Source organism: Podarcis liolepis, assembly GCF_965112155.1.
Source record: "Podarcis liolepis genome assembly, chromosome: 12".
In the NCBI taxonomy this organism is placed as follows: domain Eukaryota; kingdom Metazoa; phylum Chordata; class Lepidosauria; order Squamata; family Lacertidae; genus Podarcis; species Podarcis liolepis.
The window spans coordinates 3625019-3650444 of record NC_139563.1 but is presented as its reverse complement, the minus strand read 5'-3'; the positions used below and the strand labels follow the sequence as shown (position 1 = coordinate 3650444).

Genomic DNA, 25426 nt, shown 5'->3' with positions numbered 1-25426 from the left:
TCCGACTGGAATAAATTATCTCTCTATCTATCTATCTATCTATCTATCTATCTATCAGAACAGTTATAAACTATGTCCCAGACAGAGAAAAACACTTGAGGAAAGGCAGGAATTAGGACTGGTGAGTTGGTGTGGTCTGGGAAGAGTCCCAAGGCTGGGTAGAGGGGCCTGGAGGGACACCTCTGTTTCCCAGTCCTGGGGCTCCCTGCTCTAGCTCCACCGCAAAGAGATAGAAGGTCAGCTCAAGAGGTTTAACGTACAGTGGTGCCCCGCAAGACGAATGCCTCGCAAGACGGAAAACTCGCTAGACGAAAGAGTTTTCCGTTTTGGAGGTGCTTCGCAAAACAAATCTCCTATGGGCTTGCTTCGCAAGACGACAATGTCTTGCAAGTTCCTGCGGGTTTCCCCCCCCTTCCCCCCTTTTTCTAAGCTGCTAAGCCGCTTATCAGCTGATCCGATCAGCAGATAAGCCGCTAAAAGCCGCTAATAGCGCTAATCCGCTAATCCGTCAATGGGCTTGCTTTGCAAGACGAAAAAACCGCTAGACGAAGAGAATCACAGAACGGATTCTTTTCGTCTTGCGAGGCACCACTGTACAGGGATAGTCTGGGAAGCTGGAGGTTCTCTTTTCTATCTGTTTTAACCCCATGCATCCCCTCTTCCGCAAGCCGAGTTGCACCCAAACGTCCAGCGCATCCTTTGACAATTCCTGATGAATAAGCCTGGGTTACCTCTATACCTTTTGCTAATGTCCTCCTTAGACATCTCACTGCCCACGGTGTACAAGCCGAGATCATCTTGGACCCCAAAGGCTTCCTCTGGACTGCCCTTTTCGCTTTGTTTGAGACTCTGTTGTTGTTTTTCTTTCTTCTTCTCCATCAGGTTCTGCATCCTCTTTTGCTGCTGTTCCTGGAGAGCCTTAAGCTGCCTTCTTAAATTTTCGTTCACTTCCTCATCCGGCTCCATTATGCACTCTTGAAAGGAAAACAAAGAGAGAAAATACAAAATCAGAATGCTCTCAAGAACACTTCCAAGACAGATAATAATAATAATAATAATAATAATAATAATAATAATAATAATAATAATTTATACCCCGCCCATCTGGCTGGGCTTCCCCAGCCACTCTGGGCGGCTTCCCAAAAAATATTAAAATACTGTAACACATCAAACATTAAAATCTTCCCTAAACAGGGCTGCCTTCAGATGTCTTCTAAAAGTCTGGTAGTTGTTGTTCTCTTTGTCACCTGATGGGAGGGCGTTCCACAGGGCGGACGCCACTACCGAGAAGGCCCTCTGCCTGGTTTCCTGTAACTTCGCTTCTCGCAGTGAGGGAACCACCAGAAGGCCCTCGGCGCTGGACCTCAGTGTCCGGGTAGAACAATGGGGGTGGAGACGCTCCTTCAGGTATACTGGACTGAGGCCGTTTAGGGCTTTCAAGGTCAGCACCAACACTTTGAATTGTGTTCGGAAACGTACTGGGAGCCAATGTAGTTCTTTCAAGACCGGTGTTATATGGTCTCGGCGGCCGCTCCCAGTCACCAGTCTAGCTGCCGCATTCTGGATTAGTTGCAGTTTCTGGGTCACCTTCAAAGGTAGCCCCATGTAGAGCGCATTGCAGTAGACCAAGCGGGAGATAACTAGAGCAAGCACCACTTTGGCGAGACAGTCTGCGGGCAGGGAGGGTCTCAGCCTACATACCAGATGGAGCTGGTAAACAGCTGCCCTGGACACAGATTTGACCTGTGCCTCCATGGACAGCTGTGAGTCCAAAATGACTCCCAGGCTGTGCACCTGGTCCTTCAGCTCTCTCCATAACCACAGTGCCCCCTCTGAATGCCCTTCTTATTGTGCACTCATGATGAATTGTGTTCATGGTGGTATCAGGGGGGTTATACACAATTGCATTTTCAATAATATTTGTGCCTGCAAAGATTTTTGGGGTGGATATATTGTTTCATTTCCAATTAGCGCATGTCTTTGTTTCTACACAATGTCACACAACATCCTGCTGAACTTCTGTAACTTTTTATAATGCTAATGTTTCAGTTTATTTTTTTGTCCCACTTTTGTTGCCCAATAGTGCAAGAATAACCCTCCAGATGGAAATAATGCAATAAACTGGGGAGGCATCACACAACAGCTAATAAAACAAAATACTGGTGGTTTTAATATTTCCTATTTGCACAGTAATTCATTTTGCTACAGTAGATACCTATAATAATAATAATAATAATAATAATAATAATAATAATAATTATTATTATTATTATTATTATTATTATTATTATTATTATACCCCACCCTCCCTGGCCAGAGCCAGGCTCAGGGCGGCTAACACCAGCAAAATTACAATAAAAACATAATAGGGGGAACAAACAACAACCAATTTATTAAAATATGGATTAAAATGCAATTTAAAATGCAGCCTCATTTTAATAGTAGCCCATGGATCAAAACCATACGGGGAGGGAAACATAAGGGTCAGACTGAGTCCAAACCAAAGGCCAGGCAGAACAGCTCTGTCTTGCAGGCCCAGCGGAAAGATGTTTATTATTTATTAAATTATTATTATTATTATTATTATTATTATTATTATTATTATTATTATTATTAGTTTGCGCCCCTCAGCTCAGCGCACTGTGAGGGGAAACCTCCTGCACCACTCTAAATCTAATGCTGGCAGCTTGAAAAGGAAGGTGTGGCCCCTGACTCTCTTCTGCCAGTTGCATCCTTACATTCACACATGCATGCCTGTTCTTATTCAGGGGTTTCACTTCTGAGAGAAGGCAACTGAAGCCTAGAGAACTCGAAGGTGTCATGTTTGTGTCTTACACACGTCTAATAACTTTTAGAAGACATCTGAAGGCAGCCCTGTTTAGGGAAGCTTATAATGTTTAATAGACTATTGTATTTTAATATTCTGTTGAAAGCAGACCAGAGTGGCTGGGGAAACCCAGCCAGATGGGCGGAGTATGTATAAATAAATAAATAAATAAAAATAATGAAAAGTCACACCCACCCACTGATGCCTTAGGCGGGAGGGGGGGGAATAAGGCTTTATCCCTGGTAAAAGTGAGTGGGTACAACTGAACCAGCTTTGAGGCCAGCAAATATGTAATTCCCCCTTCCTGTAACTTTATTTATATGTTCCCCATAGGAGGATGGAGAACTCATTTTTAACCATGTTTATCAATTTTGAACAACAAGCATTCATAGGATTAGTTCCCGCCCCCCATCCCACCCTTACAAAATTTATTTATTTTTTTAATAAAATTTTTATTGGTTTTACAACATTTTTAAGAAAAACAAACAAACACTAAAAAAGACAAACATACACGTATAATTTCAAACATATTTTCATAAACCTCTTTTCTTGGACTTCCCCATACCCCCCCTCTCTGCATCCCAATGTCCATAATTCAACTAGCAACTCCCAATTGTTGCTTTCCAATCTCTATCATCTTAGTCCTCTTTTATAGTCTAACCTTATATCCCTGTACCCTTTTGCTTCTGGAAACCACAACATTTTAGCATTCATTAAGTTTATAGTAGTCCTTAAGGTAGCTTTTAAATTTTTTCCACTCCTCTTCCACCGTCTCTTTTCGTTGGTCACGGATTCTGCCTGTCATCTCGGCCAATGTCATATAGTCCATCACTTTCATCTGCCATTCTTCCACAGTGGGTAAATCTTGTGTCTTCCAATACTTTGCGATGAGTATTCTTGCTGCTGTTGTGGCATACATAAAAAAGTTCTATCTTTCTTTGTCACCAATTGGCCGACAATGCCCAAGAGAAAGGCCTCTGGTTTTTTAGGAAAGGTACATTTAAGTACCTTTTTCATTTCATTGTAGATCATTTCCCAGAAGGCCTTAATCTTCGGGCATGTCCACCAAAGGTGATAAAAGGTACCTTCAGTCTCTTTACACTTCCAACATTTATTATCGGGCAAATGATAGATTTTTGCCAGCTTGACTGGGGTCATGTACCACCTGTATACCATTTTCATAATGTTTTCCTTTAAGGCATTACATGCCGTAAATTTAATACCGGTGTTCCATAACCATTCCCAGTCAGCTGACATAATGTTATGTCCAACATCCTGAGCCCACTTAATCATAGCCGATTTAACTGTTTCATCCTGTGTGTTCCATTTCAACAGCAAGTTGTACATTCTAGATAAATTCTTAGTATTGGGTTCTAACAGTTCGGTTTCTAATTTTGATTCTTCCACCTGGAAACCGATTTTCCTGTCCTGTTTTAAAAATTCCATTATTTGACGATATTGGAACCAATTTTCTACTTTATCACCCTTACAAAATTTAAACACAGTCCATCAACACACACAGATAAAGTTAAGGCCACTTTAAATCACATGTAAAAGTGTATCAATCTGTAAGATTTTGGGCAGTTTATAAGCATGCTTACTCCCCCCCTTTTTCTTTGAGGCATATGAAATAAAATTAAGCCACGTATTTATTAAATAACTAAATAAATTTTTATTTATACCCCGCCCTTCCGACTTCAGAAAACCGGGCTCTGGGCGGCTAACAACAAATTGAAAACACTTAACTGATGCAACAAAAAAACAGCATAAAATACAACATAAAACACGTCACTGAGCTGCTTCTGTTACCTTCCCTCGTGGGTTTTCTCCTCCATTAAGATCAGGTTCCCATTCAGAAGTTCAAAGAGATTTAATAATAATAATAATAATGATAGTTTTTATTTATACCCTGCCCTCCCCAGCCAAGGCCGGGCTCACGGTGGCTAAGAAGCAGTAATAAAAACAAGTTGAATGAATACAACTTAAAAACAAGATTAAAATACAACATTAAAATATGAATATTTGTGTCCCTTTATGGCATAGCTGTCAACTTTTCCCTTTTCTTGCGAGGAATCCTATTGGGAATAAGGGAATTTCCTTTTTTTAAAAAAGGGAAACGTTGACAGCTATGCTTTATGCCTTTTTTATTTTATTTTTTGGGAGGGGGTGTCATAGACATTTGTTGTGTGGGGCAGAAAAGCATCTCTCTCTCTCTCTCCCCTTCCCCCTTTATTAGTACCATGCATTTGTAAGTTGGAGGGGCACCCAAAGTCATCTAGTCGACCCCCTTGCAAGGCAGGAATCTCCACCCGAAGCTGCCAGGCTCCCCGGGCAATTTCCACACACCCACCGCGGCCAGTCCTCACCTCTCTCGGGGCCTAGGCCGGGTCTCCCCACGCAACCCCCTTCCTGGGGGGAGAGGAAGGCTACGCGAGTCCCCGGCCTGGAAGGCGGCAGGGCCGGACTAGGCCGCAAGCCCGCCCTCCGAGTCCCAGAGCGGGACGCGGTTGCCTCGGCAACCGTTGCCATGGCAGCATCCTCCGGGCTCCGCTCAGGGAGAAAGGATGCGATGGATCAGCCAGGCAGCGGCGCGCGGTTTAACCCTTCAACGTCCAAATTCCAAATAAAAATTAAATAAAAAATGAGGGGTGCCCAAAAGTTGCGACGCTGCTCGGGGTTTCTAAAGAGAGAACGTAATTTAGGTCCGCTTGGGAAGCGAAATGCGTGTAAAATGGCACAGAAATACATTTAAAAAATCAATTGCCAATTGCCAACGCATTCCAAAAAGACTGGAGATCACACGTTTCAAAAAACATGGGGAAAATGCAGAGAATATTTATTTATACAATATTTGAAGGACCATTGTAAGCAACTGACAACGCTAGCAGGGTTGTGAGAAGACTTGCAATGATAATTGTTACTACCTTTTTATATTTATTTAAAAGTTGAGATATTTTGAATGAGTGAAACATAAATTGGAAAATGTATAAATGCTATGATATAAAAAATTAACTTTGAAAACCATGAGGCGGGAGGGAGGGAAGTCGACAGGCTCATACGAGGAAACGAAGTAAAGGGGATAATAAGGAGGTGTTTAATTATTATAAAATGGAAATCTAATAAAAAATTATAAAAAATAAATAAAAAATGAGGGGTGCCCAAAAGTTGCAACGCTGCTCGGGGTTTCTAAAGAGATAACGTAATTTAGGTTCGCTTGGGAAGCGAAATGTGTGTGAAATGGCACAGAAATACTTAAAAATGAATAAATTGCCAAATACCAACGCATTCCAAAAAGACTGGAGATCACACGTTTCGAAAGAAATCTGAATCAGAGCAGGCTTCGCCTTTCTATACAAGAATAAATAAAGGTTTTTTAAAAAAGCAAAAAAAGCAAAAAATAAATAAATGGGGGAAATGCAGAGAATACTTCACAAAACGGTGCCCTAAAATACACACCTGGACTGGTTTCAGTTAATGTCTGCAGGAGATTTGGTGGATATTTAAGTTATAATTGGGGAAAAAAATCTTAATTATTATTAGGAAACAGTTTATAAGGAGTAAATAAGGAGGCCAGATACAAGATAAAATGAAGTCTTTTATTTGGTTGTTTGTATTGTTAGGTTCACTGTATGTTATGTTCACGTTTAATGAGGGTGGATTTGTGTATGGGGTGTTTATGTTATGTTGTAAATAAAATTCCAAAAAAAAAAAAAAAATTAAAAGGAAGAAAAAAGACTGGTGTAAATTTATACAGTATTTGAAGGACCATTGTAAGCAATTGACAACGCCACCAGGGTTGTCAGAAGACTTGTAATGATAATTGTTACTACCTTTTTATATTTATTTAAAAGTTGTGATATTCTGAAGGAGTGAAACGTCAAATGGAAAATATATAAATGCTATGATGTAAAAAATTAACTTTGAAAACCATGAGGCGGGAGGGAGTGAAGTTGACAGGAAAGTCATACGAGGAAACGAAGAAAGGTGGACAATAAGAATGTGTTTAATTATTATAAAATGGAAATCTAATAAAAAATATTATAAAAAATAAATAAAAGCAATTGCCAAGTACTCGTGTACTATATTAGTGATACTATCTTTTATTACTCATTATCATTATTATTATTTAGCATTACCTGACAGAGTCAGGTGAAGTTTTCGGTTTTCCAAGAGCAGTTTATGCACTTTTTTGGAGTCAGTCCCCCCCGCCAAGCTAAATGTTGTCCAATGGCATATTTGCATTCCTCACACCCCAAAACATATTTTAAGACCCCTCACTGAATAAATTTGCAAAATTAAGTTTCACCCCCTAAAATGACAGGCCATACTGAAGAAGGGTTTGCAGGGTGGGGGGAGCTTTTGCACAGGAGGAAAACTGAGGCTAGGATGTTGGGGGGGGCATTGTTGCTGTTGTTTTTATATTATTATTTATTAAATTTGGATACCGCCCTTCATTCATGGATCTGAGGGCAGTTCACAGCACAAAATCAAGAAGTACATAATAAAAACATTAACAAAAAAATAACCCCCTTTTTCGTACCTTTATTTTAGAACTTGAGCGCGGATTTGAACCCTAGTCTCCTGCGTCCTACTTGAAAGTATTCCTGACTACTACATCCCTCTCTTGCAACATAAGGGCTGAGTCTCTACCCATTCTCTCCATGTTATGCAAAATTTAATAAATTTATTTCATGTTTCCTCTTACTTGCCTTTTCTCCAAACTAATAAGTCCCAAAGCAACCTTTCTTTCCAGGGGGGTTGCTCCGTTCCCTTGATTATTTTGGTAGCTCTTTTCTTAACTTTCACTGACATAGCAACATCTGTTTTGAGGTGATAAAACCAGCTAATAGTGATAACAGAGGTTGTTGTTTTTCCCCACAGTCAGTGGTGTATAAATTATATGAAATAAAAATAAGTATTTGCAAACAGCTTCGGCCGTAGTACTTCAATTAATCCCACATTTTCATGCATACATACATTTGTATACTGCCTTTCCACAGCTGAAGCCGTGCCCAAGGCAGCTTATGAAAGGGAGAAAACCTAACCACAACATAACAAAAGTAAAAATAAAAAATTCCTTCCAGTAGCACCTTAAAGACCAACTAAGTTAGTTCTTGGTATGAGCTTTCGTGTGCATGCACACTTCTTCAGATACACTGAAACAGAAGTTGCCAGACCCTTCTATATAGTAAGATATAGACTGGAAAGAGAAGCTGCTGAATTGCAACTCATTACCAAACTTAAAGCCATGGAGAGACCTGGTCTGAACAGAGACATTGGATTCTTATCTCATTATACATGACTAAGCCATTTTTCACCTTCTCACCCCTTGCCTTTTCCTGTAAGACCTATTGCAGTCGTTAAGAGTCGTCAACAGGCTCATCTCAGCTATCTGCCAATCACCCACTCCCACCACCCTTCTGAGTAATACCCCTCCCCACCTTCTCACTATATAGAAGGATCTGGCAACTTCTGTTTCAGTGTATCTGAAGAAGTGTGCATGCACACGAAAGCTCATACCAAGAACTAAGTTGGTCTTTAAGGTGCTACTGGAAGGAATTTTTTATTTTGACTATGGCAGAACAACACGGCTACCTATCTATAACAAAAGTAGTTATAAACAGGGAATAAAATATTGAAACACAACCAATTTGCCTAGCCTACCTCACAAGGTAGTCGCCGTTAGAATTCCTGCTCCATGACTGCACTCGTGGGGTTGTTGCCTTTCACATGACGGTATGTGTTTTGACTCCACAGAGTGGGAAGTGACGGAGACAGGATTTTGTGTTACTGTGTTCGGTGAAGTGGGACTGTTGTCCTTAGTTTTTTCTCTTTGCTGTTTGATGCTAGAGAGGGAGCCATGTTGCAGTGCTCCGTGTGTCGCTGTGATGTTCGGGCTGAAGAAAGCTTATGAAGCTCCCGATTGACCAGTAGGGAACATGCCAGTCGGGCATGTGTCTCTGCCAGGGTCCCACTCGAGCGTAGGCTGAACTCCTGACAGTGACATGTTACGGAACCCATCACTGGGCACCCACAGCGTGGGGCCAAGTCGGTCTCCCTCCCTGTCGAGCTCCTTGGAGGAAAAGGTGGGATGGAATAACAACAGAAAATGTGTCCTATCGGTTCTCCCCAGATCTAGCATCTATAGCCCTAAACATGAGTTTGGCAGGGACTTACTTGCCCCACTTGTGGGGTGACTGAGACAAACCCTTGATCCCTTCATGTAAGCATAGTTCCAAACATTTGGGGGACATTAATCTGCCTTTTTCAGTATGTGCTTTACAATTAATTCTAATACCAGTCAACCTTAGTTAATCTATGCCAACACCAACTACGGGAAATGCATTTCTCGTGGAAAACTCAAGGCTGAGGTTTTGTGTCATTGTTTTGTTGCTGTCCGGCTCAGGAATCCTTGATGCGCATGTTTTAATAAAGTAAACAGACCTCCTGCTTTATCAAAACCTACCGTCCTGTTCTAGCTAGAGAACAGGATGCATTCCATAACTCTGGGCCCCCACAGATCTGCCTATTTTCTTTTCTACTTCCGCTCACAAGGGCAGGCAAGTATGCCACAGAACAACACAAAAGACAAAATAACAGACTACACAGATGTGGCTTGTGGGAGAGTACAATTGTTCTCATGTACATATATTTAACAAAACCAGAGTCACTGAATTAGATTTACACTGCATTATTTAACATCACTCAGAACATTATGATATAATCAAAGAATGCAGGCAGCCTGGCAGAAATTTTACAGACCTGAAATTCCATTTCTGCCACAGCTGTTAAGTCCCATCTATTAGTGGTAAGCAACAGGATGACAACTGAGTGTTTCGTGAATTTGGGGGGGGGGGTATAATCAGCATCACCTGGCTGCTAACAAATACATTTTTTTAAAAAACAACTTCTTGAAGGGCAAGCAATCTCCCCAACTTCATGCTGAAACACTGAGTGAGCCAGTTCAATGTTCTGCCTGGTGAGTATTCTTGACATTGTCTTCTCCTACAGCTTTGAGCTGGCGAGGAAGACAGGGGGCTGGCTTCAACACTGAGGTTTGGGGTGATGTGACAATCAAGACCTCACCTGCTCAAGGGGAGGATCAGTTGGTGGCAACAGCATCATTTTGGCTAGCTACTGGTGGAGGGCACAACCAAATATATGAATCCCCTGCCCAGGAGGGATTGTTTCAGCATTCCACGTTTTCCATCAAATGTTGAGAACCATGGTCTGTTTTTGATTTGGCCCCGTTATTTCACTGCAAGGGTTTTCCATATGGGGCCCCCATCCTGTGCAAACAAGCCTCTTTAAAATATATGCAATACAAAGTGTGCAATTATTATTATTTTTAAAAAAGAATTCAAGAAACTACAATGCCCTCCAGTGAAAATAAGTGAGTTTTAGAATTTAATATTGTGTAATAAATAAAAGATAGCAAATAATTTAATCTATGGTAAGAGCTGATTGTCCACAACATTTGTTCCAAGGTAGTTTAAAGAATTCAGTGAGTTAGATTTTGTGTTCTGTTAAACCCTGGTACACCTCTACCAATATTTTCTCGCTTGATTATTTCGCAAAGTAAAGGAACAGTTTCTGAAGAGGAAATTCTGGACCTCTAAGTTGCAGAGTGCCTAAGTGCCAGGGATGCATAGCGAAAAAGGGGTTGGATGCTATATATTTTTTAAAAAGTATCAGCTGATGGTGTCACTCAAGCCAGAGAGAAGAACAGGTTTGAAGTCACTGACAACTTAATGCAGAGCAAGACTGGCAGCGTAGAGGTTAACACCGTGCGTGACGTGGACAGAGTTACAGAGCCGCTCCCTCGTGCTTGTTATCACTGCAGAGCCATTTCCAGGTGAGGTCTATCGCTAGAGAGTACATAAGAACAGCAGAACACACAGGTTTCAACTGATGGCTTCCTAGGGCTTGGGCTTAGGCTTGGGCTTTGCCCAGTATTCTTGATACATGGAGTAAAGGACACCTGGAAGAAGAAAAGAAAAAGAGGGTTAAGAGTTCATAGAATCATAAGAGTTCAAAGGGAGCCTGATGCAGATATCTCAGCTAAAGCATCCATGACAAATGGCCACCCAACCTCTGCTTAAAAACCTCCAAGGAAGGAGAGTTCACAATCTCCAGAGGGAGACCGTTCCAGTGTCAACCAGCTGTTACTGTCAGAAAGTTTTTCCTGATCTTTAGTCTAGATCTCCTTTTTTGTAACTTGAAGCCTTCGGTTTGAGTCCTACCTTCCGGAGCAGGAGAAAACAAGCTCAAAGCTATCTTTCTTTTGCTGGAAATCCTTTTTTCTCTCTGTCTGTCTTTTGGAATATTTTATTAGTTGAATATAAGAACAACATATAATCAAATAGGTAAAGGGAGCCCTGACCATTAGGTCCAGTCGTGACCGACTCTGGGGTTGCGGCGCTGATCTCGCTTTATTGGCCGAGGGAGTCGGCATACAGCTTCCGGGTCATGTGGCCAGCATGACTAAGCCGCTTCTGGCAAACCAGAGCAGCGCACGGAAACACCGTTTACCTTCCCGCCGGAATGGTACCTATTGATCTACTTGCATTTTGACGTGCTTTCGAACTACTAGGTTGGCAGGAGCAGGGACCGAGCAACGGGAGCTAACCCCGTCGCGGGGATTCGAACCGCCGACCTTCTGATCGGCAAGTCCTAGGCTCTGAGGTTTAACCCACAGCGCCACCCGTGTCCCATATAATCAAATACAAGCAATCAAATACAGTTTTCCCCTAACCCCGCCCCCAAACAGCCCAAACTACATCCAGGTAATTACATTAGTAATATAGTCAAATAAAAAATTATTTCTACAGTTGCTGGTTTAAAAAAATAGCATTCCACATGCTCCCATGTGCCTTAGGAGGTTTAAATGCATGTTCTTTCTTTGATGCATATGTAATAAAGGAGGACCACGTTATGTAAAAGGTATGTAGTTTCTCACGTTGGTTTCTTTCGCGTACCCCTTCTGTTAACTTTTCCATCAAAATAAATTCCCAGACATAAGTATAACAAACTTCATATAGGTTCACGTTTAACGACCTCCAGTGTCTAGCAGCAGCAAGACGTGCTGCAGTTATAAGATGCACAATTAAGTCTTTGTATCTCAAGATTTTGTGCTTCATCTACAAATATAGAAAGCAATGCTATTTTGGGATCTAAATTAATTGACTGAGATGCAGTTTGTTCCATTTCCTGAAATATTTTTAACCAGAAGTTTTTAATCAATGGGCAGCAGCTCCATCCTTGTTAGAGGACCTATCCCAAACACGAGAAGAGTGCTGGATCAGGCCAATGGACAATCTAGTTCAGCATACTCCTCTCACAGCGTCCCAGCAGATGTCTGTGGGAAATCTGCAAGTAGGAGTCAAGCCCAAGAGCCCTCTCTCCTCCTGTGGTTTTCAGTAACTGAAGCCAAGTAGCCTTCAATAGTCCTCTTCTCCACAAAACAGTGGACCTCACAACCTAGCAGGCCTCTGCCGCCCTACCAAGGAAGTCAGATTTAACATAGTGTGTTCCATTACATGTTCTTACTATGTGAGACCGACATCTTCTTGTAGAGTAAATCAACAGGGTGTGTGTCAAGGTATCTGCCAGGGATCAGTTTAGCTGTTTCTTGTTTAAGCACCTCATCTATTCTATCTCTGCAACCTTCTTTGAAGTGAAGGACGTGAGGCAGGAATTGGTAATGCAGGTGAGCTGTGCACAGACAAGCTGCCAGCTAGCTCTGCCAAGGCTCGTTTTTTAGCACAATATGCAAAACGAGTCAGATACATTTTGGACTGTGCCCTTTACATCTTCCAATCACGCGATGGTGGGGTGGTACAAAGTTATTTTGGCACCTGTTTCCACCGCATCATTTTCCCCTTGAACAATGTATGACGGAGACAAAGGTCAAAGACAGACCACAGAGAAAGCCAAAGGTCAGATAGAGGGCATGATGTTCAGACAGCTGTGGCTTGTCTGCGGGCAGAAGTGTGCTCCACACCCGGCGGTCATTCCTTCACTTCTATCTATTAAGACATACAGTGGTACCTCTGGATGCAAACGGGATCCGTTCCGGAGCCCCGTTCGCATCCTGAGCAGAACGCAACCTGCGTCTGTGCATGTGCGGGTCGCAATTCGCCACTTCTGTGCATGATGTCATTTTGAGCGGCTGCGCATGCATGAGCGGCAAAACCCGGAAGTAACGTGCTCCATTACTTCCGGGTTGCCGTGGAGCGCAAACCGAAAGCGCTCAACCTGAAGCATATTCAACCCGAGGTATGACTGTACATAGACTCTGCCTAACTATGCAATCAAGTTACAGATAGGTAGCCGTGTTGGTCTGCCATAGTCAAAAATAAAAAAATTCCTTCCAGTAGCACCTTAAAGACCAACTAAGTTAGTTCTTGGTATGAGCTTTCGTGTGCATGCACACTTCTTCAGATACACTGAAACAGAAGTTGCCAGATCCTTCTATATAGTGAGAAGGTGGGGAGGGGTATTACTCAGAAGGGTGGTGGGAATGGGTGATTGGCAGATAGCTGAGATGAGCCTGTTGACGACTCTTAACGACTGCAATAGGTCTTACAGGAAAAGGCAAGGGGTGAGAAGGTGAGAAATGGCTTAGTCATGTATAATGAGATAAGAATCCAATGTCTTTGTTCAGGCCAGGTCTCTCCATGGTTTTAAGTTTGGTAATGAGTTGCAATTCAGCAGCTTCTCTTTCCAGTCTATTTCTGAAATTCCTTTGTAGTAAAACAGCTACTTTGAGATCTTGTATAGAATGTCCTGGGAGATTGAAGTGTTCTCCTACTGGTTTCTCTGTTTTGTGATTCTTGATGTCAGATTTATGTCCGTTTATTCTTTGGCGTAAGGTTTGGCCTGTTTGTCCAATGTAGAGAGCTGAAGGACACTGTTGGCATTTGATGGCATACACAATTTTCCTGTAAGACCCACTCCCACCACCCTTCTGAGTAATACCCCTCCCCACCTTCTCACTATATAGAAGGATCTGGCAACTTCTGTTTCAGTGTATCTGAAGAAGTGTGCATGCACACAAAAGCTCATACCAAGAACTAACTTAGTTGGTCTTTAAGGTGCTACTGGAAGGATTTTTTTTATTTTTGACTATGCAATCAAGGGGGATGTTTGTCGTGCTGGCCAATGGAGGCAGAGTTAAGATTTAGGAACTGAAGGATTCTTAGATCCTTCAGAGCCCTCCATCATGCCCATGAAAAACACCTGCCCAGGCTGCACACAAAGCAGTAAGAGATCCACTTCCATACTAGGAGGGAGAGGAACTCATGGAAGCACATATATCGTGATCAGTGATCCGCCACCTGATTACCAGGGCTCTTGTGGCTTCCTTTAGGATCACAGAAAACAGAGTGCCCAAGCCAGGACCGGCCCAAATCAAGACACCCTCTCTCAGGTACCTTGGCAAACTGAAAGGTTTGCAGCAAAAGATGACTTGCCGCGTACCTGAACAAGACACAAGACTTTCTGGTTTTGGTACGTACCGCAGGTCATAGCCCCCACAACGAAGCCCTGTGCTGCCACACGCATATGAATCAGATGAACGGACATTTTGGTGTCCCCTCTGTGCTTCAGCTTGTAGAGCCCATAGGCCACCACGGCTGCAAAACCTGAAATGCCTGGAGAAAAGGGGAAGAGAAAGTCAGAAGTGCCCGATAAATTCTATATTTCTTGTATGCCAGTGCAGCCGGCCATTGCAACACCCTCAACAGAACACTTGATTAAAGTGGCTGGGGCTGACGACAACTAGTAGTGCTTGGGATCCCAAAAGTTGCTCAGGTTCATGGAAGATGTCTGCACTGAACATCTGTGTCATGAACTGCTTTTGAAATGCCTTTCAGTTTCAAAAGCAGTTTATCATGTAGCGCAAGGCGTGCGAAGCCTCGGGGCCACAGGCCAATCTTGGCTCATTAGGCCATTTCCCCAAAGTATCTTTATCACATTGCCCACTATATACAGAGGTGCTTTGTAAATCCCTTAATCCCTTGCTTGTCCAGGAAAGGTGTCTCTCCCCGGTGGAGAGGGTTCTCTGGCTGATCAGTGACGCTAATGCTCCAGTGACTTACAATGTGGCCCACTTTGTGCTGGTGGCAAGAAAGATCAGTAAGAAAAACCTGGACAAAATTGCAGTAAGCTGCAAGGGAGATTCGGAGGTCTAAATAGGAAAATATTGTATGCCGTGTGGAGTCCCCAATCTATGGGTGCACCTGCATTTTATGATTTTCATGGTTCAGGCAGTGGCTGTTTTTTATATACAGTTATATAGTTATATAGATACTTCTCTGATAGTGTTTTTATGGTTTTCCCATGGTCTTTGGCTAGTAAAATAAAGCTTATTTACTGACCCAAAGCATGGCAACCCCACATTTGATGTCCCATGTGACTCCCCCTTCCTGGAACAAGCAGGCTTCACATTAGGTGTGGGGCAAGAACTGACATGCCTTTAAAGTAATGATCAGGAGCTTACAGTGAGCTCTCGATTGTTCCTTGGCTAGACCAAGAGGCACATGGGAGCATAAAACTGTTGTTAAAATGGAGGATGTGTGTGTTTATTATAGGAGCCATTTTAATTGAAACCACTTCCTCCTACCATAGAGAAACCTGTTTCTGGAGCTTTAAAAGCAGGGTGGCACACTTTGCAAAAGGGCTTTCAAACAGCCCCACGACACGCTCTGAAGTCCCAATAGATGGGCTGCAAAACGCAGCATCGCGAGACAGCATAGTATTGTGAGTGACAAGTATGAGGCCCTGCCAATTTGTCCCACCAGGGATGGGGAGATAAGGATCAGGTCCACCAGTCAGAAAATGTTAAAGGTTCCCCCACAAGGATGTAACACGAAAGTCTGCCATCTGAAAAAAATCAAGTCTAAAGCCTATCCCACTCTATTCCTGCTGACGGAACCAGATGGTTCTTTGGATTCTGGCCAAAGTTTAAGGACACCAGTGAAACTCGACTCATTAGAGATTACCATATTTTTCGCCCCATAAGATGCACCTGACCATTAGATGCACCTAGTTTTTAGAAGGGGAATGCAAGGGGGAAAAAATTCTTTAAAGGGAGCGCTGAGCAGAGCCTGTATGCATCCCAGGCTCTGCTCAGTGCTCCCTTTCACGAGCCGCACGTAGCGTGTGTGAGGCGCTTGCAGGCTTTTCCCCAGGAGGGAGAAAAGCCCCGAAGAGCCACACACACGCTCCGCACAGCTGGTGCGACTCTTGGTGGCTTTTCTGGGAGGTGGGGGAAGGGACTGAGGGGCTGCCCTCTGTCCCTTCCCCCACCTCCCACAAAAGCCAGCAAGAGTGGGAATTCCCCCACCTCGTAGAAAAGCCCGCAGGAGCCGCACACCCTTTAAAGAGCACACAGCTCTTGCGGGCTTTTCCCGCCTGCATTCGCTCCATGAGACACACACACATTTCCTCTTACTTTTTAGGTAACTAGTTCCATGAACAGTGTGCCTTGATATTAAGCAGGATATAAGAGTCAGATCTGGCCTGAAAAGACTTTTACCAATGCTCCATAATCAGTTAGGCTGTGTATCTACAGCAGTGACCACAGGAGGGATAATGACTTGGAGGAGAGCTGTGGTGCATCTGCAGCAGAAAAACCGGACGCCTTCATCTTCCCCAGCTGAAGCAAAACATGTCTCTCCCATATCAGTCCCTACAGCCACAGCAGGCACTGTGACTCTCCAACGGTTTGACTTCACCTCCGAAGGCACACTCTTCCAGTGTCTCCTGAGACAGACGGATGCCAGCCATTTCTAGGTGCAGTGTCAGTCCCCAATTTTTAAGGCATCGAGGACCAGGGTGGGGTGGGCTTGTACCAAAGCAATTTGAAAATCAAGAAAAGGGCCAATTTAAAACAAGTGAGTCACTGACAATTGTAGAAATGCGACCACTAAATCATGTTAAATCTACAGCTATATGAGAGAGTTATATACATCAGTATGCACTGACTTTTTGCCATGTAGACATTTAGGACTGTACCTCCTGTATTCCCAAGCAAAACACTAAGAGGGCAATTGTGTATCTCAAAAAAATGGTAATTGCAAGTGTCAGAGGGGCTTACCAATTGGGACAAATGGAGACTCCCGGGATTTTCTTATTAGTTTTGAGGTTTGGCTGTCGTCTGTCTCATAGGTAGGGAGTGGACTTTCTGAATTGGATGCCATGATAACTTCAAGGAGAGAAGTGAACACACATTTAAAAACAACAACAACAACTGATTCATGCCCTAACTCAATTTTTCCTTTAAGAGGATATTGACTTTTGAATTTGCTATAATAAATTACATATAAACACGTAACACTGTTATTCAAATATCAGATATACAGTCAAACCTCAGCTCCTGAACGCCTCCATTTTGGAACATCCCAAACGCCAGAAACCCAGAAGTAATTGTTCTGGTTTTCGAATGTTTTTTGGAAGCCGAACATCCGAAGCTACCGCAACCAATCAGAAGCCGCGCCTCAGTTGTCGAACATTTCAGAAGCCGAATGGGCTTCCGGAACGGATTACATCTGACAACCGAGGTTTGACTGTATGCAAGAATAGAAATATTTTATTTACTTTATTATTTAACAACATGTCCAGATTGATAGTAAAAAAACAACAACCCTCAAGTGGCTTACAAGAGGAGTAAAACAATACAGTGGCGCCTCGCAAGACGAAATTAATTCGTTCCGCGAGTTTTGTCGTCTTGCAATTTTTGTCGTCTTGCGAAGCACGGTGTCGGGAAAGTTTTGGAAAAGCTTCAAAAATCACCAAAGTCTTTAAAAACCTCAAAAAAGGCTACCACACCGCGTTCTATGAGTTGCTCCTCGAAGTCAAGTCGCAACTGTATTAGCGGTGTTAAGAAAAAGGAAACAAACTTGCAAGACGTTTCTGTCTTGCGAAGCAAGCCCATAGGGAAAATCGTCTTGCGAAGCAGTTCAAAAAACAAAAAACCCTTTCGTCTAGCGGGTTTTTTGTCTTGTGAGGCATTTGTCTTGCGAGGTACCACTGTATATATATTTTTTATAAAGACAACAATTCAGAACATTTTTAAAACAGTAGAAATGGCCAGAAGCAAAAAACACTCATCAGTATTCTACAAATTTGGCTAAGTTTGTCCAAACAAAAATGGTTTATAGAAGGCACTACAAATAATACAGTAAAAGCACCCAGCCAACATCTACAGGCAAGGAGTTTCAAAGTATGGGTGCTGCCATACTAAATGATCCCTTTCTTACGAATTAAACAAGGATTATGTGACACCTATTAACAGTGCCAATCTCGCAGATCGAAGCAGTCAAGACAGCACATATGTATGCGGTAAGGTGATCTCACAGGTTAAGTTATCAATACTAACCATCCAACAAAGGTTATAGTTTAAAGACAAGGCAAAAGCACTGAAGTTCGCCACAGAATCGTAGACTTGGAAGGAACCACGAGGGTCATCTAGTCCAGCCGCCTGCAATGCAAGAATCTCTTGCCCGACATGGCTTCGAACCTATGATCCTAAGATTAATAGTCTTATGCCCCACCAACTAAGCTACGCACTATGGCACCAGGAGAGCTGAGGGCTGGTGGGAGTGGCCTGGAGGGCCTCATCCAGGCCTTCAGTTCCCCAGAGCCACTGGCCTTTAATTTGAATTCAGCCTGATCTTTTGTTTCCCTTCTCTTCCCTCCCCCTCCCCTTTTATGAAGATTACCTGCTCTGAGACCCCACAGCTAATTCTCCCCTGGCCTCCTTGCTGGCCCAAGTAGGACCAATTCAGGCAGCTAGCCCTGGGGATTATCTAATGCTTATTTCCCCTAAATTGATTTCTGAATTTTGAATTTTATTGTTATTCATGTCTTTATACTGTGTTTTTATGCTGCGTCTACAAATGGGTGTTTTAAATTTGTTGTTAGCTGCCCTGAGCCCGGTTTTCTGAACCAGGAATGGTGGGGTATAAATAAAAATTTATTATTTTTTAATATTTAAAGGGAAGATTAATTTAACCCAGGCACAGGCAAACTCGGCCTGCCAGCTGTTTTGGGACTACAGCTCCCATCATCCCTGACCACTGGTCCTGTTAGCTAGGGATGATGGGAGTTGTAGCCCCAAACATCTGGAGGGCTGAGTTTGTCTATGCCTGATTTAACCACTCCTCTCCCAATACACTGGGAGAGTTATATCCCTGGACTAGGGGGGAAAGTTTGGAAGGTAGGTACTTGCAGAGCCCACCCCCCTTCCGTATACAGTGACACAACACTGGATCCATACTTCTAGCTGCCCGATTCTTCCAGACCCTTCCCTGATTATCATGGAAGAGCCAATTCTGTTACTGTTTTGAAGAAATGGCTACCTTATCGCATACCAGGCCACCTTATCTCAGTCTGTCCTCTCATACCGAGAAAGCTTGCATAGCTCCAGCTGCTTGCCCTTGAATATGTTCAAAAGTATCTGCGTATATAGCTGCCTACTGTATCTCTGCAGAACGTTCTGCTCTGAGCTTGACCCCCACAACCTGCAGGGTTGGGGGGAGGGAAGCAAGAAATATCAGCTGCCCTTTTTGCCCCTGGAGCAATCCGTCGCTCCCAACAGAGACAGCAGAATTATTTGACCTCCAAGGACTCGGTTCATTGATGCAGTAACACCATTTGAGGGATATCAGTCAGTCACACCACCAGGTTTCATTCAGGAAAAAAGTCTCCCTTACTAGAAATCTTACACCAGGGGTCGGCAACTTAGGGCCCATGGGGGCCGTTTAACCAGCCCATGGACCCCCGCCGCCCACTTGGTCGGCTCCCGTGCGACGCACTGAACCGGCGTGCAGCAGAGTAGGGACCGCCTTCCACGATTCTGGCCAGCTTCCCATTGGTGGCAGGAAGCTCCTGCAGCCAATAGGAAGCTGCGCACGCCTCTTCTGCGAAGGAAACAGCGTTTGCACATGCGTGCATGCGCACGCACTCCGGCCCACCCGGTCTGCGGGACCATGAACCGGCCCAAGCCACAAAAACGTTGCCGACCCCATCTTAGGGTAAAGGGAACCCCTGACCATTAGGTCCAGTCGTGACTGACTCTGGGGTTGCGGAGGTCATCTTGCTTTATTGGCCGAGGGAGCCGGTGTACAGCTTCCGGGTCATGTGGCCAGCATGACTAAGCCGCTTCTGGTGAACCAGAGCAGCGCACGGAAACACCGCTTACCTTCCCGCCGGAGCGGTACCTATTTATCTACTTGCACTTTGACGTGTTTTCGAACTGCTAGGTTGGCAGGAGCAGGGACCGAGCAACGTTAGCTCACCCCGTCGTGGGGATTCGAACCACCGACCTTCTGATTGGCAAGTCCTAGCCTCTGTGGTTTAACCCACAGCGCCACCCGTGTCCTGACCCCATCTTACACCAACTTTAAATAAGCTTTTGTTGCTACACACAGGGTTTCCCCCACTACTTCTTCTGAGGACACAAAGTTCCCATGGCCTTCAGTTGTTTTAGCAGTCCATCCTGTTTGCGTCACCTGCCCCCCCTAATCTTTGCTCCAGTTGCATCAGAACTTCACTGCATGCTCCCTTCCGGATGTGCGTGTCTCCAATTGCATCATCACAGAAATGCCGGCTTTCCTGGCTATACAAACTCCAAGTCTCCGCTCTGCAACTTGCCAGCTACTCCCAGAACCACGTGCCTAGACTCATTTTACAGCAGCAGTGACTTTAGCACCTTCAGTCACTCCCATTTCCTCCTCCAGCACTTCACTTAACTTCTTTTCCCAATTCCTTCCTTTCTACTGCCCCTAATGAAGAGCTTGGTGGAATGAGAGTCATTTTAAAGGAGGAGTCTTTTATTTTTTTGAATGTGGTGTATATGTCTCAGACAAGATCCTTAAGAATCTACCCTTTAAAGTATCCCTCAATTGAGAATTTGTAGGTGGTTATGGCAGGGAGATTACTCCCTAAACTAGAATGTCTCAAGCAATTCTTCATTCAACCTCCTGTAAGAGGAAACAATGAGTGGTTTCGGAAATAAGATGCCAGAAAGAATTTCCAGACACCAAAGCTATTGCTTATTGAAGACTATAAAAGTATTAGTATTAATTGAAAGCATTAGTTGCCCTTTTTGCCACAGCAACTTAAAGCAACTCACATTACAACATTCCACCCGCTCTAAAAGGACATGGGTTGTTAAAAGCAAAAGGCCTCGTTAAAATGGGATTTTTTTATGCCTGAATTATCTTGAAGTCACAATTGTATCACTGGCTGTCCAGCATTTTAGGAAGGGTCCAGAGGGGAGAAAGGATAAACGGGACTTTACAAAGCGCTGCTCCACAATGGGTGGCTATCGACTCCAGCCCCCCCAAAAACCTACAATTCCAGTTAATATTTAAATCTTAGAATAGCTTTGGAAGTGGATTTAGGCTGTAGGGTTAGAAGTAGAAGATAGTGTATTTTAAAACAGTATTATTTGTAAGTGACAAAATGCGAAGATTTTTATGGTTAAAGTAAGTGTGATTAAAAAAAATTGGTTAGAAATTATGATATATGTAAACTGCTAAAGATGAGGTAAAATGAAAATCAGATAGGGGGGACTTGGGGAAGCCCACTTAACAATGTTCATAAAAAATAAGGACAAGACAAGAATTTGTTTTTCTGTTTGTGTTGTTTGATTTGTGTCATAAAATGAATAATTTTTTTGGGGGGGGGGAATCTACAATTTCAGAAACATTTTCTGGGGCCTCCCCCCTTTTTCTCAGCAGCGACTCCCGAACTCCAGCATGGGGTTGCGGTTAAAGGACTGGACTTGTGGGGGGGGGGCGATGGCCACAGGTTCGACTCATGCCTGGCCCTGAAGCTCAAAGGGTGACCTTGGCCTTTCTCTGAGCCTCCTGGCCTACCTGGCAGGGTCGTTTTGCGGGAAGCAAAACAGGGAAGCTAAACCACCTGGGGGGGGGGGAGAGAAGGCAAGGCATATATTTTAATGTTGTATTTTGATCTCCACCCCCATCGTTCTGCCCGGACACTGAGGTCCAGCTCCGAGGGCCTTCTGGCGGTTCCCTCATTGCGAGAAGCAAAGCTACAGGGAACCAGGCAGAGGGCCTTCTCAGTGGTGGCCCCCGCCCTGTGGAACGCCCTCCCATCAGGTGACAAAGAGATAAATAATTACCTGACATTCAGAAGACATCTTAAGGCAGCCCTGTTCAGGGAAGCTTTTAATGTGTGATATCTTAGTGTATTTTTGGTCTTTGTGGAAGCCGCCCAGAGCAGCTGGGGAAACCCAGCCAGATGGGCGGGGTACAAATAAATTATTATTATTATTATTATTATTATTATTATTATTATTATTATTATTTTGTTTTTAAGTTGTATTTCAATCAATTGTTTTTATACCTGGTGTTAGCCGCCCTGAGCCTGGTCTTGGCTGGGGAGAGAGGGGTATAAATAAATTATTATTATTATTATAGAGGGGAGAGAGGGGTATAATTATTATTATTATTATTATTATTATTATTATTATTATAGAGGGGAGAGAGGGGTATAAATAAAATTTTATTATTATTATTATAGAGGGGAAAGAGGGGTATAAAGAAAACTTATTACTATTATTATTATAGAACAGCCAAAGGAAACTTTGCAAAAATAAAGTTTCACCCAGTCAGTCAGATTAAAACCTTTTCTTATTATTAAAGCAGGCTCCCCTTCCCCCAGAAGAAAGGCCTCCTTAAATAGGCCCCCCTCCCCGAAAACAACCCCCCCTAGTGAGGCCCCAGCCCCTCACCTCAGCAGCCGCTCTGACCCCGAAGGAGACCCTGCAACTCACGTGCGTCACAGTCGCCTCCGAACCGGCTTTCTGGCGAGCTCGGCCGCTGGGCATGCGCCTGCTTTCCCCTTCGCCCCGCCCCTTCCGGCCCTGGCGCCGGGAAGACCGCAACTCCCAGAAAGCACCGCTCCGCTCCGAGTACCCCATTGGTGCACGTGACCCGGATGGGCCTCCCGGCTTCGCAACAGGCCGCCTTTTCCTCTCCGAGCTTGGGTTTCAGTGTCAATCACCGTATCCCGCGGCCAATCACCGGGAAGGAGGGCGGTTACGCAAGGCCGGCGCGGGTTTCTTAATGGAAGGGGAGTGAAGGGCAAAGGGAGGGGCTTCCTCTCCACTCCCTCCCTTGAGAAAAGGAGGGGGCAGTGCGGTGCAATGGTTAGCGCGGCTGACTAGGGCCTGGGAAGCCAGGGTTCAAGCCCGGCCTCAGCCATGAAGCCCCAAGGGTGATTTTGAGCTGGTTACATTCTCTCTCTCTCTCATTCTAATCTACCTCGCAGGCTTGTTGTTGTTTCTTTGTTTATTAAATTTGTTTTTGTTTTATTATGTATTTTGTGTTTTCGTTTTGCACAGTGGTACCTTGCCAACAATGGGACACGGGTGGCGCTCTGGGTTAAACCACAGAGCCTAGGACTTGCTGATCAGAAGGTCGGCGGTTTGAATCCCCGTGACGGGGTGAGCTCCTGTTGCTCGGTCCCTGCTCCTGCCAACCTAGCAGTTCGAAAGCACGTCAAAGTGCAAGTAGATAAATAGGTACCACTCTGGTGGGAAGGTAAACGGCGTTTCCATGCGCTGCTCTGGTTCGCCAGAAGCGGCTTAGTCCTGCTGGCCACATGACCCCGAAGCTGTCTGCGGACAAACGCCGGCTCCTTCGGCCCATAGAGCGAGATGAGCGCCGCAACCCCAGAGTCGGTCACGACCAGACCTAATGGTCAGGGGTACCTTTACCTTGCCAACAAAGGTCCGTACAGTGGTATCTCAGGTTAAGTACTTAATTCATTCCGGAGGTCTGTTCTTAAGCTGAAACTGTTCTTAATCTGAAGCACCACTTTAGCTAATGAGGCCTCCTGCTGCTGCCGCACCGCCGGAGCATGATTTCTGTTCTCATCCTGAAGCAAAGTTCTTAACCCGAGGTAATATTTCTGGGTTAGCGGAGACTGTAACCTGAAGCGTCTGTAACCTGAAGCGTACGTAACCCAAGGTACCACTGTATAGTTAAAGCTATGGTTTTCCCAGTAGTGATGTATGGAAGTGAGAGCTGTACCATCAAGAAGGCTGATCGCCGAAGAATGGATGCTTTTGAATTCTGGTGCTGGAGGAGACTCTTGAGAGTCCCATGGGCTGCAAGAAGATCAAACCTCTCCATTCTTAAGGAAATCAGCCCTGAGTGCTCACTGGAAGGACAGATCCTGAAGCTGAGGCTCCAATACTTTGGCCACCTCATGAGAAGAGAAGACTCCCTGGAAAAGACCCTGATGTTGGGAAAGATGGAGGGCACAAGGAGAAGGACAGAGGACGAGATGGTTGGACAGTGTTCTCGAAGCTACCAGCATGAGTTTGACTAAACTGCAGGAGGCAGTGGAAGACAGAAGTGCCTTGCCTGCTCTGGTCCAGGGGGTCACCAAGAGTCGGACATGACTAAACAACAAACCTAGGGTTGCGACAAGGGACGCGGGTGGCGCTGTGGGTTAAACCACTGAACTTCTTGGGCTTGCCAATCAGAAGGTCGGCAGTTCGAATCCCCGCGACGGGGTGAGCTCCCGTTGCTCGGTCCCTGCTCCTGCCAACCCAGCAGTTCGAAAGCACATCAAGTGCAAGTAGATAAATAGGTACCGCTCCAGCGGGAAGGTAAACGGCGTTTCCGTGCGCTGCTCTGGTTCGCCAGAAGTGGCTTAGTCATGCTGGCCACGTGACCCGGAAGCTGTACGCCGGCTCCCTCGGCCAATAAAGCGAGATGAGCGCTGCAACCCCAGAGTTGGCCACAACTGGACCTAATGGTCAGGGGTCCCCTTTACCTTTACCTCGGGTTACAGATGTTTCAGGTTACATGATTTCGGGTTGTGCATCGCGCCGAACCCGGAAGTACTGAACGGGTTACTTCTGGGTTTCGAAGCTCACACACGTGCAGAAGCGCTAAATCGCGCTTTGCGCATGCGCAGAAGTGCCGAATTGTGACCGCATGCGAGACGCTGCGGGTTGCAAATGTGCCTCCCACATGGATCACTGTATTTTTCTGGCGTGAACTGCTCCAAGATCTTCAAATAAAGGAGTTTGCATGCGGGGGTCATTGGCAATTTGGGTTTGCTTGTTATGTATTCTGTATTTTTATGTGACGGATAAATTAGGGCGGTATATAAATGTAATAAATGTCTTGAGGTCCTGGGCTGCCCAGACGAGAATATTGCACCCCAAAAAGAGGCAGCCTGTGCAAAAGATCCACAGGAGGGGGAGTCTCGCCGTCTTTCCCCCTCCCTGCAAAATCCAGACACCCCCTCCAAATTGGGGCTGCAAAACTAAGTGCACCAGAGGCATTTGTAAAGATTTAAAAACAAAACAAAACAGGGCGATCCCTTTCCCCACCTGCTTACAGTCAACCATGGGAAAGGGAGAGAACAGGGAAACAAGGAAATTGTGGCAATATCTCTTCATAAAGTGCCATGAACGATTAACCCAAGCCATGTCCAAAGTCCATTTTGGGGGCCTAATCCAGCCCCTGTGGCAGCTTATTTCCTGGGGGTACTCAACAACTTTGGGATAAAATCCTAAAAAAAAGTGAACAACTTTGATTGGCC

At 44.5% G+C, this 25426-nt stretch overlaps 2 protein-coding genes across 6 annotated transcripts in view; both read right to left on the bottom strand.

The window, feature by feature from the left end:
• Nucleotides 1-7846, bottom strand: part of CCDC13 (coiled-coil domain containing 13) — a 36693-nt gene extending 28847 nt beyond the window's left edge. For 2 of the 3 annotated variants that reach the window (XM_083466823.1, XM_083466822.1), the window contains exons 1-2: nucleotides 5194-5371; nucleotides 740-974 (exon numbers count right to left, since the gene is read on the bottom strand). In XM_083466823.1, coding sequence (XP_083322949.1) covers nucleotides 740-974; nucleotides 5194-5356 — 398 coding nt within the window. In that variant the 5' untranslated portion in view covers nucleotides 5357-5371. Of the gene's footprint in view, nucleotides 1-739; nucleotides 975-5193; nucleotides 5372-6963 lie in introns of those variants that run through there. The other variant, XM_083466824.1, reaches the window with a different exon arrangement.
• A 1597-nt stretch (nucleotides 7847-9443) lies between these two features.
• Nucleotides 9444-22737, bottom strand: LOC310689516 (HIG1 domain family member 1A, mitochondrial-like). Of its 3 annotated transcripts, XM_083467311.1 has the most exons (5): nucleotides 22638-22706; nucleotides 22208-22238; nucleotides 16929-17036; nucleotides 14347-14481; nucleotides 9444-10808 (listed from the first exon to the last, which is right to left on the bottom strand). In XM_083467311.1, the coding sequence occupies exons 1-5, from the start codon at nucleotides 22689-22691 to the stop codon at nucleotides 10747-10749; spliced, it is 390 nt and encodes a 129-aa protein (XP_083323437.1). In that variant the 5' UTR covers nucleotides 22692-22706; the 3' UTR covers nucleotides 9444-10746. The 3 variants fall into 3 exon arrangements, with proteins under 3 accessions (XP_083323437.1, XP_083323439.1, XP_083323438.1); XM_083467313.1 differs by lacking the exon at nucleotides 22208-22238 and having other exon boundaries at nucleotides 22638-22737; XM_083467312.1 differs by lacking the exon at nucleotides 22208-22238 and having other exon boundaries at nucleotides 22596-22710.
• Between the last annotated feature and the right edge of the window lie 2689 nt (nucleotides 22738-25426).

Bases quoted from the DNA above. Each gene is read 5' to 3' on its own strand.
- LOC310689516 (XM_083467311.1), bottom strand. From the start codon at position 22,691: ATGCCCAGCGGCCGAGCTCGCCAGAAAGCCGGTTCGGAGGCGACTGTG. The intron at 22,239-22,637 runs GTGAGTTGCAGG...CTCTCTCCCCAG, and splicing joins CGGAGGCGACTGTGACGCAC to CCAAGACCAGGCTCAGGGCG. The intron at 14,482-16,928 runs GTAAGCCCCTCT...CCTTTTCTCCAG, and splicing joins GTCTCCATTTGTCCCAATTG to GCATTTCAGGTTTTGCAGCC.